Below are 15,414 nucleotides of genomic sequence, written 5' to 3'. Positions count from 1 at the left end.
GGCTTTTGACAAAAGTTGCACCTTTAAATGCTTTAGTGTACCATGCACTATGTTCTATTTATGGATGAAAAGTCATTGTTATCACTATGTTAAAGTTATCAAAAGGTTTCAGTCTTATAAGTATACCAAAAGGTTACTGTCTTCAAATTTTATCTATTGTGGTAAAAGCTTCTGTACTAGTACTGTTTCTGTACTGTTTCTTTTATATTCCGCTTTCCCTTGGAGTTGATGTCTCTGGATTGAGTTGGATATTTAATTGAGTTGGTGAAATCATGTGCTACTCCCTGCCCAGCTTGTCGTTTTCCGGGGATTATTAGGGTGGGTGACTTAATTTTGTTTTTGGATTGTTTTTATGTTTTTTCTTTGTGTTGGTATTTTTTTCTCCCCTGTTCTTTCCCGGCCATGGAGCCTTATGGGGAGATTGTCTTGAAGTAATTTTTGTTTATGAATTTTATTGTTAAATAAAGAACTCAGAACTAGTTAAGCGCTGCTCTTGGCACGAAGCATATTGAACGAAAGTGCTTCTTCCATGAACATCGATTAAGAAAAATGTAAGGGTGGAGTAGAGGGCATAAGGATTTTCCTTCAGTTTTTATTTAATGAAGATACAAAGAAAAACTATTATCATCGGAATTTAGGAGGGGGGAGATTTATTACGATTTTTTCAGTAAAAATATCAAATAAGATATTATCCAAATATCCATATTGGTGCCCTCGGCTTCCTCCAGTTCAAAGAAACAACGAGAAAAGCAAAAGCAAGTCCAATGTCAGCATGGATTTACTCTCACACTTTCAGCCCCCTATTTGTTTTCTTAGGTTCGGATAGTATATATTCAAAACAAGTGTTTATTTTCTGCGTTGGAAAGCAAAAATTCTTCTTACTGGTGACGCATACTTATAAAATCACTCATTTTGGCAAACACTGAAAAAACAAGAAATATAAATAAACAAGAAATAAACAAAAAACAAGAAAAAAGAAATATTAAGATACAACTCTAAAACTGCAATCAAAAAATACAAAAGCAATCGAAAGCTAAAGAAGAAAACCGAAGAGGAGCCCTCATCAAACCAAAACATGTAAATGGTAAAACTATAAAATAAAATTTAACAAAAAAAGAGATCTTTCCTCCAACCTTGCCTTGCAGCCACTAATTGGATTTTCAGAACTATATCAGGGATAAATGTCTTTGCTCGGAATCCTGGCAGGGTTTCTCAAATCTATGATATTAAAAGCATGATAGTATATACACAATTAATACAGTAAAAAAGTTATTTTTTAGTTATTTATTTCACTTCTCAAAAATAAACGACGAAGCTCCACTACTACTTGAAGCACCTCTCTCTTGTAACCCTTCATTAGCAGTGGGATTTTCTCCACTTATTATGTTACTATTGAAAATAAATCACACATCTAAAAATACAAATAATTTTCAATAAAGCGCAAATGGGAGGGGGGGGGTGTGATTAAAATGGCTGCATTCACAGCGTCAACACAGGTAATAAAGCAGTAAACTATTTTGTAATATTTTGTCTGTTTTGTAATTGTTTAACTGTAATCATTTTTTTAATAACTTTTTGAATAGTCAAAAATATGACTATTCAATTTGTTGAAGAACTGTTTTTATGTGGATTCTATCAGTACTCCATTAGCACCCATTTGTTGAAGAACTGTTTTTATGTGGATTCTATTAGTACTCCTCAAAACATTTACTCGTGCCGTGTGCACTTTTTAACTGTACATCCCTCCCCCATTCAAGGATTTTCCGAGTTGCACAAAAATCAAGGCTAAAGGTTAAAGACTGAAAAATCCGGACTGTCCGAAAATTGTGTACATAGAAAAGAAAATGAAATAAAGAAAACATAAGGAAAAAGGCTCCCAATTATTGACAAAAAATTATTAATATACAAATATTAGTAAGATAAAATTTGGGATATGTAGCATACAATAAAAGGAGCACAATCATAGAATTTATCTGCTTTAATTAAACTTGGAAAAAATTTCAACTTTATTCGAGCGTATTTTCATTTCCAAGAACGTCAATTAAGTTTAATCAATAGCAAAAGTCTTGGACTGACTAAAATGTTTCAATTTCAAATAGTTTTAACTTTTGATCAAAACCTGAATATTTAAATTAGTAACTTTAAAAAATAGCTGTAAAGTTGAAAAGGCGAATTTTTTGAAAGCAGGGCGGGTTTAATGCACCTTAGGGAAAGTCCTGTGGTGGCTCAGTGGATTTGACCTTAGCTTGGTAATACGGGATCCAGAGATTGGATCACGCTGCAGGAATGCACTGCAGGGCCGACGCAGGGACCTTAGTAGTCAAGAAGCGTCGTTAATTCTTAAATAAATAAATAAACTTAGGGAAAAGTTTGTTGCCCTTTATGACTCCGTGGGATATCCCAAACGATAGATTTAGATACATCAACTACCGGTTTATATGCATTTCTTCAGAAAGGTTGACGTCGAAAGGTATTAACCTGGCAGAAAATGCCAAGTAAATGATTTAGGACGTTGTGGTGCCAGTCGAAATGACACAAATGTCATGACAATAATATTCTATACACTATTCAGACTGGCCCATGGTAGTGGGGCACAATGGCAAACACTCCATTGTTAGCTCAGATACGGTAATCCAAGTCAGTCAAGAGTATCAATTCAAGAAAAGGTAGTGAGAGGTTAGGCAAAATGTATTTTAAAATCCTGGAGGAAGGAGGGTACTTTTGCAGTTGTTTATTTCCTCAGTGAAAGTACAAAAAAAGGTATGTCAAATAGAAATAATTTTTTTTTCCAAACTAACCCTGAAGTGGGTATGCTTCATTTTTTGGAAAACAAATATTTTTGCTTCGCCCCATACAAATAGGAAACCAATTGATTAATTCATTTTTTCCTTTACTTCACTTTTTTCCGAATTAGTTTTATCCTTTTTCGCTAAAAAAGATAGTTAAAAATTAAAGTTTTCAATACCAAAATTGTTCTTGTCAAATCTTGAATCCCTAAAAAAAGCTTACTTACTTACTCCACCGTAAAACTTTGTCATGTACCATACTACATTTTCCATTGCTGCAGCCGAGCTAATACTGAGCCAAATTATAAAATCGCCATCTACATTTTTTAAAAGAAGCATCTACATTTCCCTACCCACCAACACACAAACTAAAATCTCATCTTCTTCCTTTTAAGTTTTTAGGCTAATTTTGTCGCACAAAAAAAATTGGCTTCATTCCTTTCATGTGACAAAATTGATTTAGAGCTTAAAAGGAAGAAGAGGAAATTTAGCTATGAAATGCAAAAATTCAATGAAAGATTTAAAATCTAAATCCCACATAAAGATCCTTAGAATTTGTCTTACAAACACTCAAAAAGTCATGGTAAATCAAGAAGATTTTTCCCGAGGAGTCACATACTTTTGCTGCGTCAGACGTAGGCCAGAGGATTCACTCCCAAAAGCAATGTACGAGTACCACCCCAAGAGGACGCGCAAAAACAGTCGAGCAAGACACATCATACGACGGCTGGTAGTATGGCTGGGACCTTATAAGAGTAGAACTGTCTCTCCATAAGCAAATGCTTTGATTTTACTACCAATAGAAGTTCTCAGCAAAATAGAAGAAAGTAATGAAACAAATAAATCTAACAGGAGAAAAAAAATTAAATTTGTCTGAGCTTCACGTAAGTTCCGTTTTTGGGCTAAGGCTTTTTTCAATTCAGGTGATATATTTGTATGGCTTCCTTCTTCTTCCTTTTATATTTCTTACGTTTTTGTTTCGTCTTCTGTTTTGTCAAGAAGTATAATTGGCCACATATTCAAAATATTCATTTAGAATCAAATATTCATTGCTGGCTTCAGAAAAAGTCCCTAATCCATATAACTCCTAATTTTAATATTTAAGAAAAAAAACAATTACAACCTGGCAGATCGTGAAAAAAATAAGAAGAAAATTAAATAAATGTTGTAGATATTTTGTCCTGAATTATTACGTGAATTAAGCTAATTAAGTTTTTCTAGGAATATCTTATATTTCTTACTGTTGTTTATTTCTAAAACATAGCAAAAAAGACACCAGAACTAATAATTAACTACGACTGAACAAAATATAAAACTTGGTAAACATTAACCAGGTGCAAAAGTTAACTGATAGGGGAAGGGTGAAATAAGTTTACTTTTTCCGAAAGACACTATCAAATTCATAACTAGGAATATTTATAATATAAAAAGCGTAGTAACATCTTTTCGATAAGAATTAATAGTACTTGAATATTTTTTTTCCATATTTTAGAACAAACACAGATATAAACAGAGACCAGACACTGGCGAACACTCCATTGACAACTACCAGAACAAAAGAAGCTAGCTGAATCCTAAAAAAAAAACATATACGAAATTGTAGCCTGTGAAAAACAATAGGAAAACTTAGGGAAAAAATAAATCAGAGCGCTCAGATATGTAAAAAGGGTAATAAAAACTTGTTGATAAGGTTTAATAATACTTTTTTTCTCACATTACACAACAAACAGATGTAAACTGAGACAAGGACACCGGCGAACACTCCATTGACAACTACCAGAACAAAAGAACTAGCTTTATCATCAAATACAAAAAAAAACGAAATTGTAGCTTGTAGAAAAGAATGGAAAAATATAAAATGAAAATTGTACACGACTCTTTCAAAATAATTATTAATGTTTGTTTCCGTTGTTTTAAATACAATTTATAGATCTATAAATTACAGGTTGAAAACCAAATTAATCGGAAAGTCGAATTAAAAATTATAAATGAAAGTAATTAATATTTTAATAGCTAGAGTCTCTTTACTGATTCAGGCAAGACACATAAAACTAATCACAATTACTTACTAATGAAAAATCTTTTTAGCAGAGCATTTTGCGATTTTATAGGATAGACAGGCCGCTGAGACAGCGTACTTGTGAAAACTCCATCCGTATTTATCAGATTGAAAGAATTAGCTTTGTCGTGAAAAGCATTTACCATTAAAGACTTATGTATTCCCAATAAGGAATTATGATAATGACTTATCACTTATCAAATATATCCTTAAAGTAAACCAATGGATTAAGTCATTCACGCCATTCCTTATTTTCGAAGAGATAAAAAGCGCCAGCCTTTTTAAAGCTATGCTTCTTTTAAATCTGACTACGTAATACGTGTAACCTAGATACGTGTAACTTAGACGTGTAACTTGTACTGAATGCTATTATTACTACTAACAACTCAGTGCATCACCAAGCTGTCTGAGGTCAAAACAGCTACGCACGCTCCTCTTCCGTCCCAATCTATTCAAAGACTCCTTGTTTAACTCTTCCCAAGAAGTTCCCATTTCCCTTAAATTTAGAAAGCTCCCACGGTCCTGAATAAAGAAAAGAAAAAATTCAATTGAGCAGCAAAGATCAATTGACTAAGCAGAAAAGTGTTTTTCAAGAATTTGTTTACTACTTTCTTGAAAATGAAATTGTAAAATATAAATAGTGTTATACTTTAACATGCTTTACAAATTTCACATGAAAAAAAAGAAGTGATACAAGAACAGTTCGGTCGACAAAAAATTGTACTGCACTTTACACAATATAAGTTTTCACAAATTGTGAGCATCACAAATTTTTATTTAACACCCTATTTGCCCTAATTAAAGAAAGACAAAATACAATTGAGCAGCAAAACCACTTGATTAAGTAGAAAACTATTTTTCTAGGAAATGTTTTATACTTTCTTAAAAACGAAACTCTAAAATATAAACGGTTTAATACTTTAATATGCTGTAAATATTTAAACTGGAAACAAAATAATTAAATAAAAACGGTTTGGTTGAAAAAAAACTGTATTGGCAAATGATGATGGTTTTACAAACCAATGGTTTGCTAGTTTTAGGAGTGTTATTTAACAATCTTGTGCAACTAACAATCTAAGAAATCATCATTGCAGATTGTTAGTGGCACAAGTTCGTTAGTTTTACAGTTGTAAAAGAAGAAATAGGTTTTTATCGACCTGTATATAACTTGTATTTTAAATTTCATTCGTATTCAAATATATATATATATATATATATATATATATATATATATATATATATATATATATATATATATATATATATATATATATATATATATATATATATATATATATATATATATATATATATATATATTTGTGATTTATGTGAGCAACTGATGGGCCAAGTTCAGCATACTCTTGTTTTTATCATACGCATATTTGTTGGAATGTGGAGAGGGAGGCGAGGATGGAGTCACTGATCCAGACAGAGCACTTGCAGTCGTGGGATCCAATAATTTCAATTTTCCTTGTAGATGGTGCTAGAGCAGTGATTTCTTTCAGCATTCTCATAGTAATACCTTGATACATTGTTGTTCCACTAGAAAGAACAGTATTGATATACAGGACAATCTTACTATCTACTTCACACTTCATAATACTGTTGTAAGGGGTTTCATAGATGCTACCGATTCTCATACCAAAAAAGGATAGCTAGAATAGAGATTCGGGACACCTGAAGTGCGCATTTGCAACTATGATGACCTGTAAATCAAGAAACTCATACTTCTTCCCCAAAAATATTGGCAGCTATGGCCATTTCTTGTTCGAAGTCAATACCTACATAGCTGAATTCTCCTTTGATATCATGGACAGTTTCTCCTTCAGCTGTGTGAAAGAGTAGAATCTCGCAGTCAGAATTTTTACGAGGTAGTCAGTCAAACGGCGAGAGGCCAAGTTCAAACGAAAGATGGCAGGAGGGAGAGCATAGCCTTCACAGATAGGTACGGAGTGAGAGACACCGTCATCAGAATCCAAGATAAAGCCAGTGATTCTACTAGAGGCGAAGAGAGAAGACAGCTTGAATGGCAAGATATTTTGCTGCTGTGTTGAAAGTTCCAAGGATAATACGAGCCATCTTTTCTCGGTTGGCTTTTGGGTTAAGCCGGACTTCAGTCAGCAGCGCCAAGTATTCCTCTGGCGCTACACGGAGCTCATTGAAAAATTATGATGGCAGATTTTTTTCCGTATCGTCCCAATTGGTAACGATGCCATGACTGATCTGGTACTTTAGGGTCCGGATGCCTCTTTGGGAAAGGACTTCATTTCTTATGTAGCGGACCATTTGTCCCATGCCGACTATACCACTCTGATGACTTGGGCGATCAACAAAGTGTAGACGGCAAACATCACCGGCTAAAGTGGCTATGCACATTCTGTATCCACTGGTAACAACAAACGCAGCAAATTCGTCTTGCCATTTTCCTTATAGGAAATTGAAAATGAAGCAATAAACCCCACAACAGCTGAACAGTAATTTCCATTTTCCTTATAGAAAATTTTCGAATCAATATAGAAACTGTATATTTGCAGATCATTCTTAACAAAGTAACATTTTCACTTGATTTGGGAATACTGGCTCCAACTTTGCCCCCCCCCCCCCGAAGATTTTGAGAAAATTACACCTCTGGTTCTAAGAAATTCACGAGTTTCTTAGAAAATCTGGAAAAACAAAGAAAGAAATAAAGATAAAGGCTCCTGAAAAGTAAAAATAAAAGCCACTGCAAAGTAACAAAGTAACAAAACATTGTGTGTAGTGACTTTGGTTACATAGTTCTGTTAAGCGCCATTCAAACTTAGTTTCGTGCATCTTTTTATGTATGATCAAGCTCACAGTTTGGATGTTTTACTGTCACATTTCCGGTGTTTTAGTATCAATATTTTGATTCGATTTAAATTTGAAAACTCACAAGAAAACAAAAATACAACTTTTAAAAAGCTACTTTTTGACATATAACTATTCTTATGATCATTTAAATATAATTCTATTTTATCCTATTTATTACATTTTTAATTTATTCACTTTAATAAATGAATATTTTATGAAAGAGAATAAACTTAGATAATAACCGGAACTAATCGTGACAAAATTCACTTTTATTGTACTAATAATATGCATGCTTGGAAGTGTAAAAATAACCAATGTTTGCAATTTCATGCAGGTTAGGTGCTTATATCATATCTATTCTTTTTTGTAAAATCTTCATTTTCATTTTAACCATTTCTCTATAGTCGATCTGTAACATTTCCTTGACGTGGTCAATATTTTCTGAAACTTCAAATTCGCTTAACTCTGAAAAAATCATACGAATACAGAAAAGAACAGACTTACAAATGAATTAATTGTCCAACTGTTGTCCTGAAGCTTATTCACAATTCTTCCTGCTCACACACCCAGTTTTCTATTATAGCCCTTCATTTTACTATCTTATTACAAAAATCAGAAGAGTAGACACAAGGGTTGGGGGTGGAATTTACTATTTCTGGTTCATAGTTATTTTCTATTTTATCATGGCTAAATGGTCGTCCTCCCCCCTACATTTTCGTGAATTGGCGCCACTGGTAAAACGAAACAACATTTACAAACATATTAGATGTCCAGCAATTGTCCCAGTGCCTATTTTTTCCACATACTGATATACCCAGGTTGCCACTATTCTCCTTTAGAAACTAAGAGCAACACAAAATGGCAGAAAATTCATTTCGTTTTAAATTTCATTTTATCATCTTATTAAAAAAGAAATCAGAAGATTATAAAAAACAGATTTACAGCTAAATTAGTTTTTTTTTCCAAATCCACTTTACAATCTTATTACAAAAAAAAATCTCAAGAATACAAACAATAACACAAGAATTATATACGGACTGGCAGTCCAGCTGGCTCCAGCTGGTCAGAAGCTGGCGGCTTCGTTTTAAACACCTTAATACATAAAAAGACAGAAAAAATATTAAGATTCCATTAGCCATCCAGCTTTTGTTTTTGCAGCTTCTTTCTTCTTCTTCCGAATTTCGTTTCTGGTGCAAGCTAGGCTTAAATCTGCTCTAAAAAGGACTAGAGATTTCAAAGTAAATGAATAGGATTGCTTCACCAGTTTCAATTCTTTCAAATTTCCCTGATACTGAATCATCAACTCCCTAAACTGACCTAACAAATTGAATAAAAAAGAAGAAACAGTTTCTGTAGTGGTTTCCAAGCCTTCCCCTTGAAAACCTTTTATCTCACAGTAAACTTTGTCAAAAAATTCTTTGTAATACATATAATTTTCATTCAGCTTCTGATTTTCACCACTCAGCTCCAATACTTTCTGTTCCTGCTTCTCAATATCGCTCTGCATACATTTCACTTTCTCACGCAATTCTTCATATTTAATTTTTTCTTCTAGTAGCATCAATCTTTCATCCATAACAGACGATATTCTCTTTTTCAGCTCCCCAATTTCACTATCTTCATCACTACTTTGAGGTACATTAGGAACAAGGGGTAATTCATGAGATTTTTCTTGCAAACGCCTCAACCGTTTCCAATCAGGAACTTTTTTAGGGTTTTTAACTAAAGCTAATTCATTGTGCAACTCTTGACATTCAGTAACTAGGGCCTCCTTATCTCGAAGTAGACATACTATTTCGTCAGCAAATTTTTCAGGCGTATCACCAATAAAGTAAGAAGATATTATTTGTAGCCATTTTTTCAGCTCATTGTTTAATCTTCTAATCTCTTCGTCTTTAATATTATCTTGCAAATTCAGTTCACATTTCGCTTCCAGTAGATCGTATTCTGTTCTCAGTTTGGCTATCATTTCTGATTGTTTGTTGATATGCACATCTTTCTCTGTCAAGTTTGTCTCAAACTGATACTTATCAAACTCTTTTTCTCTTTTCAGCTCAAAAATGAGGTATTTCCCTTCTGAGAGTTCTTTTTCTAGAGTTTCTATCCTCTGTCGCAGATCTGAAACTTCATTGTCTCTCTCTTCAAGTCTATCCAGTAGTATTTCACTGACTAAAAAATAATTATTATATACCAAAAAATTGATATGAAAAAATATATTATATACTTCGTAAATATGGGAAGAGTAAATTCGGTCTAAAATATAATTATTATATATAAAAAAAAAACGAAAACAAAAAACATATTATATACTTCATAAATATGGGAAGAGTAAATTCGTTCTAAAATATAATTGTTATTTGTCAAAAAACCATTTAAATTCTCAAAGGTGTTTTCTATAGGGTGTTGGCTTGTGAGATGTTTCACACAGGCTAAATGGGCTACTTAGGTCTACTTTTGCAGTACCAGCAGAATTTCTAATAAGTTTTCTTATTCATTTAAATTATCAAAGGTGTTTTCTATAGGGTGTTGGCTAGTGAGATGTTTCAAACAGGCTAAATTGGCCACTTAGGTCTACTTTTGCAGTAGTAGCAGGGTTTCTAATAAGTTTTCTTCTTAATTTAAATTCTCAAAGGTGTTTTCTATAAGGTGTGGCTTGTGAGGTGTTGCAATCAGGCCAAATGGGCTATTTATTAGTTAATTATTAGTTAACATGCTAGGTTTTGGTAGAGGACAATAGAGCTTTTTTTGTGTTTTCTTTATTTTAGGTTATAAATTAAAAGGAAAGTTGTACTTTATTACAATTTTTAATTAGTTGCAATAGTTAGTTAATTATTAGTTTGCATGCTAGGTTTTAGCAGAGGACAACAGAGCTTGTATATGTTATTTTTGTCCTTTACTTTATAGTCTAAATTAAAGTAAAGTTGCAATTTACTGCAACTATTTATTAGTTGCATTAGTTAGTAAAATTATTAGATAATCATGCTAGGTTTTTGTGGAGGACAACAGATAGGGGAAAGCCCTACAGATAGGTAGAGTAGCTCCATAGGAAGCTTAGACCAAGTAGGACCTTGTCCCAGTGGGGCCCATAATAGAAACTGGGAAACCCTCCCCTGGGGGTCATAATTACAGGTGGAGGAGGAAGAAGGCCCCTCAAATGTACACTCAGCAGGGCCAACTGCCGTGTTCACACGTCAGATGAGTTACAAACCTTCTCCCAGTAATGGGTTAAATTGCATGGTGAAGCAGAACACCATCGTGGGAGGATCCTCTATAGGAGGACAACTGCGGCAGGGCGTAAGATCCAGATTTATGGACAACGGCCTCTGTAAAGGGCTGCCTCGACCCTTTCGAGGTACCTGCAAGACTGGGAAACTTGCAGTCAATTTTTCCCACTTGAGGTGTGGCGCCCCTCGAGGAAATTATAGCCTAGTAAACAACACAGCACTCGTACGGGATTCTGATTATTAGATAATTTTCTGGGCTTGGTCTGATTTGATGGGCGTTTTCGGGCTGAAAAACTTCTTCCTAGCTAATTTATCTACTATGGGCTGCCTCCCCGTAGTAGCATAATATTTGTAGGCATGAATATATAATGAGTCGGAGGTAATAGGCTTGGGACTGTCTGTGCAGGATTTCGACTCTTGTTGATAGAAGAGCATCGCCAAGTGCTGAAAACCAGGTTGTGACCAAGATGGGCCCAGGATTGCACAAAGCCTCCAACTTACTGGAAGTCCCAGGGACTTCTTGCTGTCCGGTTCTAAGCCGGCTTAAGCGCTTCGGTGTAGACTTGAGAAGATATGTTGGTCCCCATCCTGCACTGGTATCCGGGATCACTGCTTTTCTTGAGGCCAAAATAATTTCAAAGATTTAAAGAACATGAAAATTGGAACTTGGAATGTTACGACGTTAAAAAATGATCATCGCATCGACATTTTAACTGACGAATTCGGACGGTTTGAACTGGATTTATTAGGAGTTTCAGAAACTCATATCCCAGGGGTAGGAAGCATGAAATTAGGTGACATAGAATTTGTTTACTCAGGCAGGAAGGATGGGGTACATAGACAGGGAGTAGAGCTCATGATGAATAAGGAAGCTGCTAAGTCTTGCTTAGGCTGGGAAGGTATTAATAATAGAATACTAATTGCTCATTTTATGACTAAAAAGTTTAGGGTATCAGTTATAGTAGTATATGCCCCCATTGAACCAACTGATGGAGATACTAGTGACTCAGATGAATTTTACTTACAGTTACAGGAGCAAATAGACAGGGTACCAGGTAGAAATATGGTGTTTTTGCTAGGAGATTTTAATGCCCAGGTTGGTAGAAATAGGAATAGATGGTATCCTAGCCTAGGTAAATTTGGTGTAGGAAAAGAAAACAGTAATGGCTATAGGCTTTTGCAATTTTGTAGGTATAACAACCTAGTTATAACCAATGCGGTGTTTGGTCACAAAATGGCCCATAAGTTGACATGGTATTCACGTGATGGTAAGACAGCAAACCTTATTGATTATGTTATTGTAAACAGAAGACTAGCAGGATCAATACAAGATACTAGGGTGTATAGGAGTGCCGTTATTGATGTTAAAAGTAAAGATCACCATCTAGTAGTGTCTAAGGTTAATTTAAAGCTGAAATTTCGGAAGGGTAACTCCCTCCCGGAAAGTTATGATGTTGGTAGACTTCAGGATGAAAATTTTAGAAAAAAATTCCAGGAACAGTTGAGTACTAAACTTGAGGGTTTAAAATTTGACAATGTGGAAGATGGATGGAATAATTTCAGAAAAACAATTTGTGAAGTTGCTGATGGTGTCCTAAGGAAGAGTGCTAAGACAGCAACTAGGAATATTAGTATGAGAAATATGAATGAATTTTTAGAGGTTTTACGAGTTCAGGGTGCTAAAATAGGATTGAAAATTAATGTTAAAAAGACTAAGTCACTAAGGCTAGGAATAAGTGAAGATGAACAGGTGACATTAGGTAACGAAAAGATTGATCAGGTTGGGAGCTTCAGTTACCTTGGTAGTATTATTAGTAAAGACGGTGGGAGCAGTGAAGATGTTAAAAGTAGAATAGCTAAAGCTCAGGGTGTTTTTTCACAGTTAAAAAAAGTTTGGAAGAATAGAAAGATAAGCCTACAAACCAAGATTAGAATATTGGAAGCTACAGTGATGACAGTGGTCAAATATGGCTCTGAAGCATGGGCACTCCGAAAAGCAGATGAAAATTTACTAGATGTTTTCCAGAGAAATTGCCTACGGATTGTTCTGGGTACCCGGCTGACTGACCGTATTTCAAACAGTAGGTTGTACGAAAAGTGTGGTTCAATCCCGCTTTCTGGGGCTATAATGAAAGAAAGGTTGAGATGGCTAGGCCACGTTCTACGGATGAAGGATGACAGATTACCGAAGATTGTCCTTTTTGGCCAACCGTCTGGGGCTACACGGAAAGCAGGTCGTCCTTGTCTGGGTTGGGAGGATGTCGTAAATAAAGATTTAAAGGAAATGGGAACTTCCTGGGAGGGTGTAAAGAGGGAGGCTTTAAATAGATTAGGTCGGAGGAGGAGCATGCGTAGCTGTGTTGGCCTCAGGCGGCTTGGTGCTGCAGTGAGTTATTAGTAGTAGTAGTAGTAGAAGAATTCGGTCTAAAATATAATTAATACATATCAAACATGAAAAAAAATATATTAGAAATTCCGTGAATACGGCAGGAGTAAATTTGGTCTAAAATATAATTAATAAATATCAAAAGCGAAAATAAAAAAAAATATATTATATACTTCGTAAATATGGGAAGAGTGGGGTTCGGTCTAAAATATAATTAATATATATACCAAAAAACGAAAATAAAAAAATATATTCTATACTTCCAAATCCGTTGATTTTTGAATTTAAAAAAAAGGTAATAGTTGTGGGAAAAGTCAAAGCCATGGCCAAAAGTCATGACCAATTCGGTCTAAAATGTAATTATTATATATATAAAAAAATGAAAATAAAAAAATATATTATATACTTCGTAGATATGGGAAGAGTAAATTCGGTCTAAAATGTAATTATTATATATATATAAAAAAATGAAAAAAAACCATAATATAAATATGTGAAGAGGATATTAGGTCTAAAGTACAATTATTATATATCAAAATCTTCTAGCAATATGGGAAGAGTGAATTCGGTCTAGTTAACAAGGATGTCACTATGCTAAAAATTAGTTTCCTAGTTATTCCTAAAAGTGGAACCAAAATCAAATAAGGTTCCAAGCAATATGGACCAAATTAGGGGGTTGGAGTAGAGTTTATTTCCGAAACTAACGAACATTATATTTGGATTCAGGATGAAATTATGATTCTAAAGATGTACCTAGTTCTTAGCTATCTCATTAGTGAGTTAATCGGAAAGCTTACCAACTTTTTATACAACCTAGAGCTATATTCACCCCAATTAGGGTGGACTGGAACACAACTATGATAGCAGTGATTATTACCTTTGGTGTGTTTATAGAAAAACATGTTATGTATTTCTGTGTTTCGTTTCGGTGTTGCGTGTGTTCCGTTTTAAGAAAACGTTCTTTATTGAAATACTAGGATTTTCTTCAGAAAACATAAAATTAAAACGACTGGTTTCTCCTACGAAGTCCCACTCACAGTTAAAATCTGAATAGATTTTATAAAAGATTAATTTTCTGTCCCTTCCCCTCTCCATTAGAGGATTGAGTCTTCTCTTCTTAAGACTGAAACTGCGTGACCCGTCATTATTTGGAAAACCTCAATGATCCTTAAAATCGGAATACATAGGGTAAAATATTTTTTGTGCCCCTCTCCCTATCATGGAAATACTTCAAACCCAATTAAGAAACGAAAGTTTTTCTTTCCAACGATTTATATAGTCCAGGTTTTTTACTTTCAAAGGAGTGGTAGGCATTGATGACCACCTTTGTTTCTTCTATTGTTCAGGTGGTGGGACAAAAGCTTCTTCTTTTACCTTAGCTTGTCTTTTGCCATTATGAAAGAAATATCGCCGAACCTTTGTTTCTTTTAATTGTTCAGGTGATGTGACAAAAGCTTCTTGTTCTTCCAACGATTCATCAAGTCCAGATTTTTGATTTTCAAAGGTATGGTAGGCATTAATGGTCTTATCCATGTCAAAATCCCAAATCCAATCATCATCCCTATTATTTTCAATTTTGACACGTTTTGATAGTGTGACAAGAGATAGTGTGTCAATTTTGACAAGAATATGTGAGTGGGCGAAAGGGGGTGACAAGTATATGTGAGTAGACGAGAGGAAGAAGCGAGTGGGCGAGAGGGAGTGACTAGAATATGTGAGCGGGCGAGAGGAAGAAGCGAGTGGACGAGAAGAGGTGACAAGAATATGTGAGTGGGCGAGAGGAAGAAGCGGGTGGGCGAGATCGGATGACAAGAATATGAGACTGGGCGAGAGGAAGAAGCGAGTAGGCGTGATGGGGTGACAAGAATATGTGAATGGGCGAAAGGAAGAAGCGAGTGGGCGAGAGGGGGTGACAAGAATATGCGAGTGGGCGAGATGGGGTGACAAGAATGTGTGAGTGGGCGAGAGGAAGAAGCGACTGGGAGAGAAGAGGTGACAAGACTATGTGAGTGGGCGAGAGGAAGAAGCGAGTGGGCGAGAAGGGTGACAAGAATATATGAGTGGGCGAGAGGAAAAAGCAAATGGGTGAGAGGAGGTGACAAGAATATGTGAATGGGCGAGAGGGAG

General features: G+C 34.8%; 1 protein-coding gene across 4 annotated transcripts in view; it reads right to left on the bottom strand.

The window, feature by feature from the left end:
* Positions 1–546: 546 nt before the first annotated feature.
* Positions 547–15,414, bottom strand: part of LOC136042374 (repetitive organellar protein-like) — a 39,377-nt gene continuing 24,509 nt past the window's right edge. For 3 of the 4 annotated variants that reach the window (XM_065727347.1, XM_065727345.1, XM_065727346.1), the window contains exon 3: positions 547–9,846. In XM_065727347.1, coding sequence (XP_065583419.1) covers positions 8,798–9,846 — 1,049 coding nt within the window. In that variant the 3' untranslated portion in view covers positions 547–8,797. The remainder of the gene's footprint in view (positions 9,847–15,414) is intronic. The other variant, XM_065727344.1, reaches the window with a different exon arrangement.

This window comes from Artemia franciscana, unplaced genomic scaffold (assembly GCF_032884065.1).
Source record: "Artemia franciscana unplaced genomic scaffold, ASM3288406v1 Scaffold_1189, whole genome shotgun sequence".
NCBI lineage: Eukaryota > Metazoa > Arthropoda > Branchiopoda > Anostraca > Artemiidae > Artemia > Artemia franciscana.
Note: the sequence above shows the minus strand (reverse complement) of the source record. Positions and strands in the feature narration are given on the sequence as shown.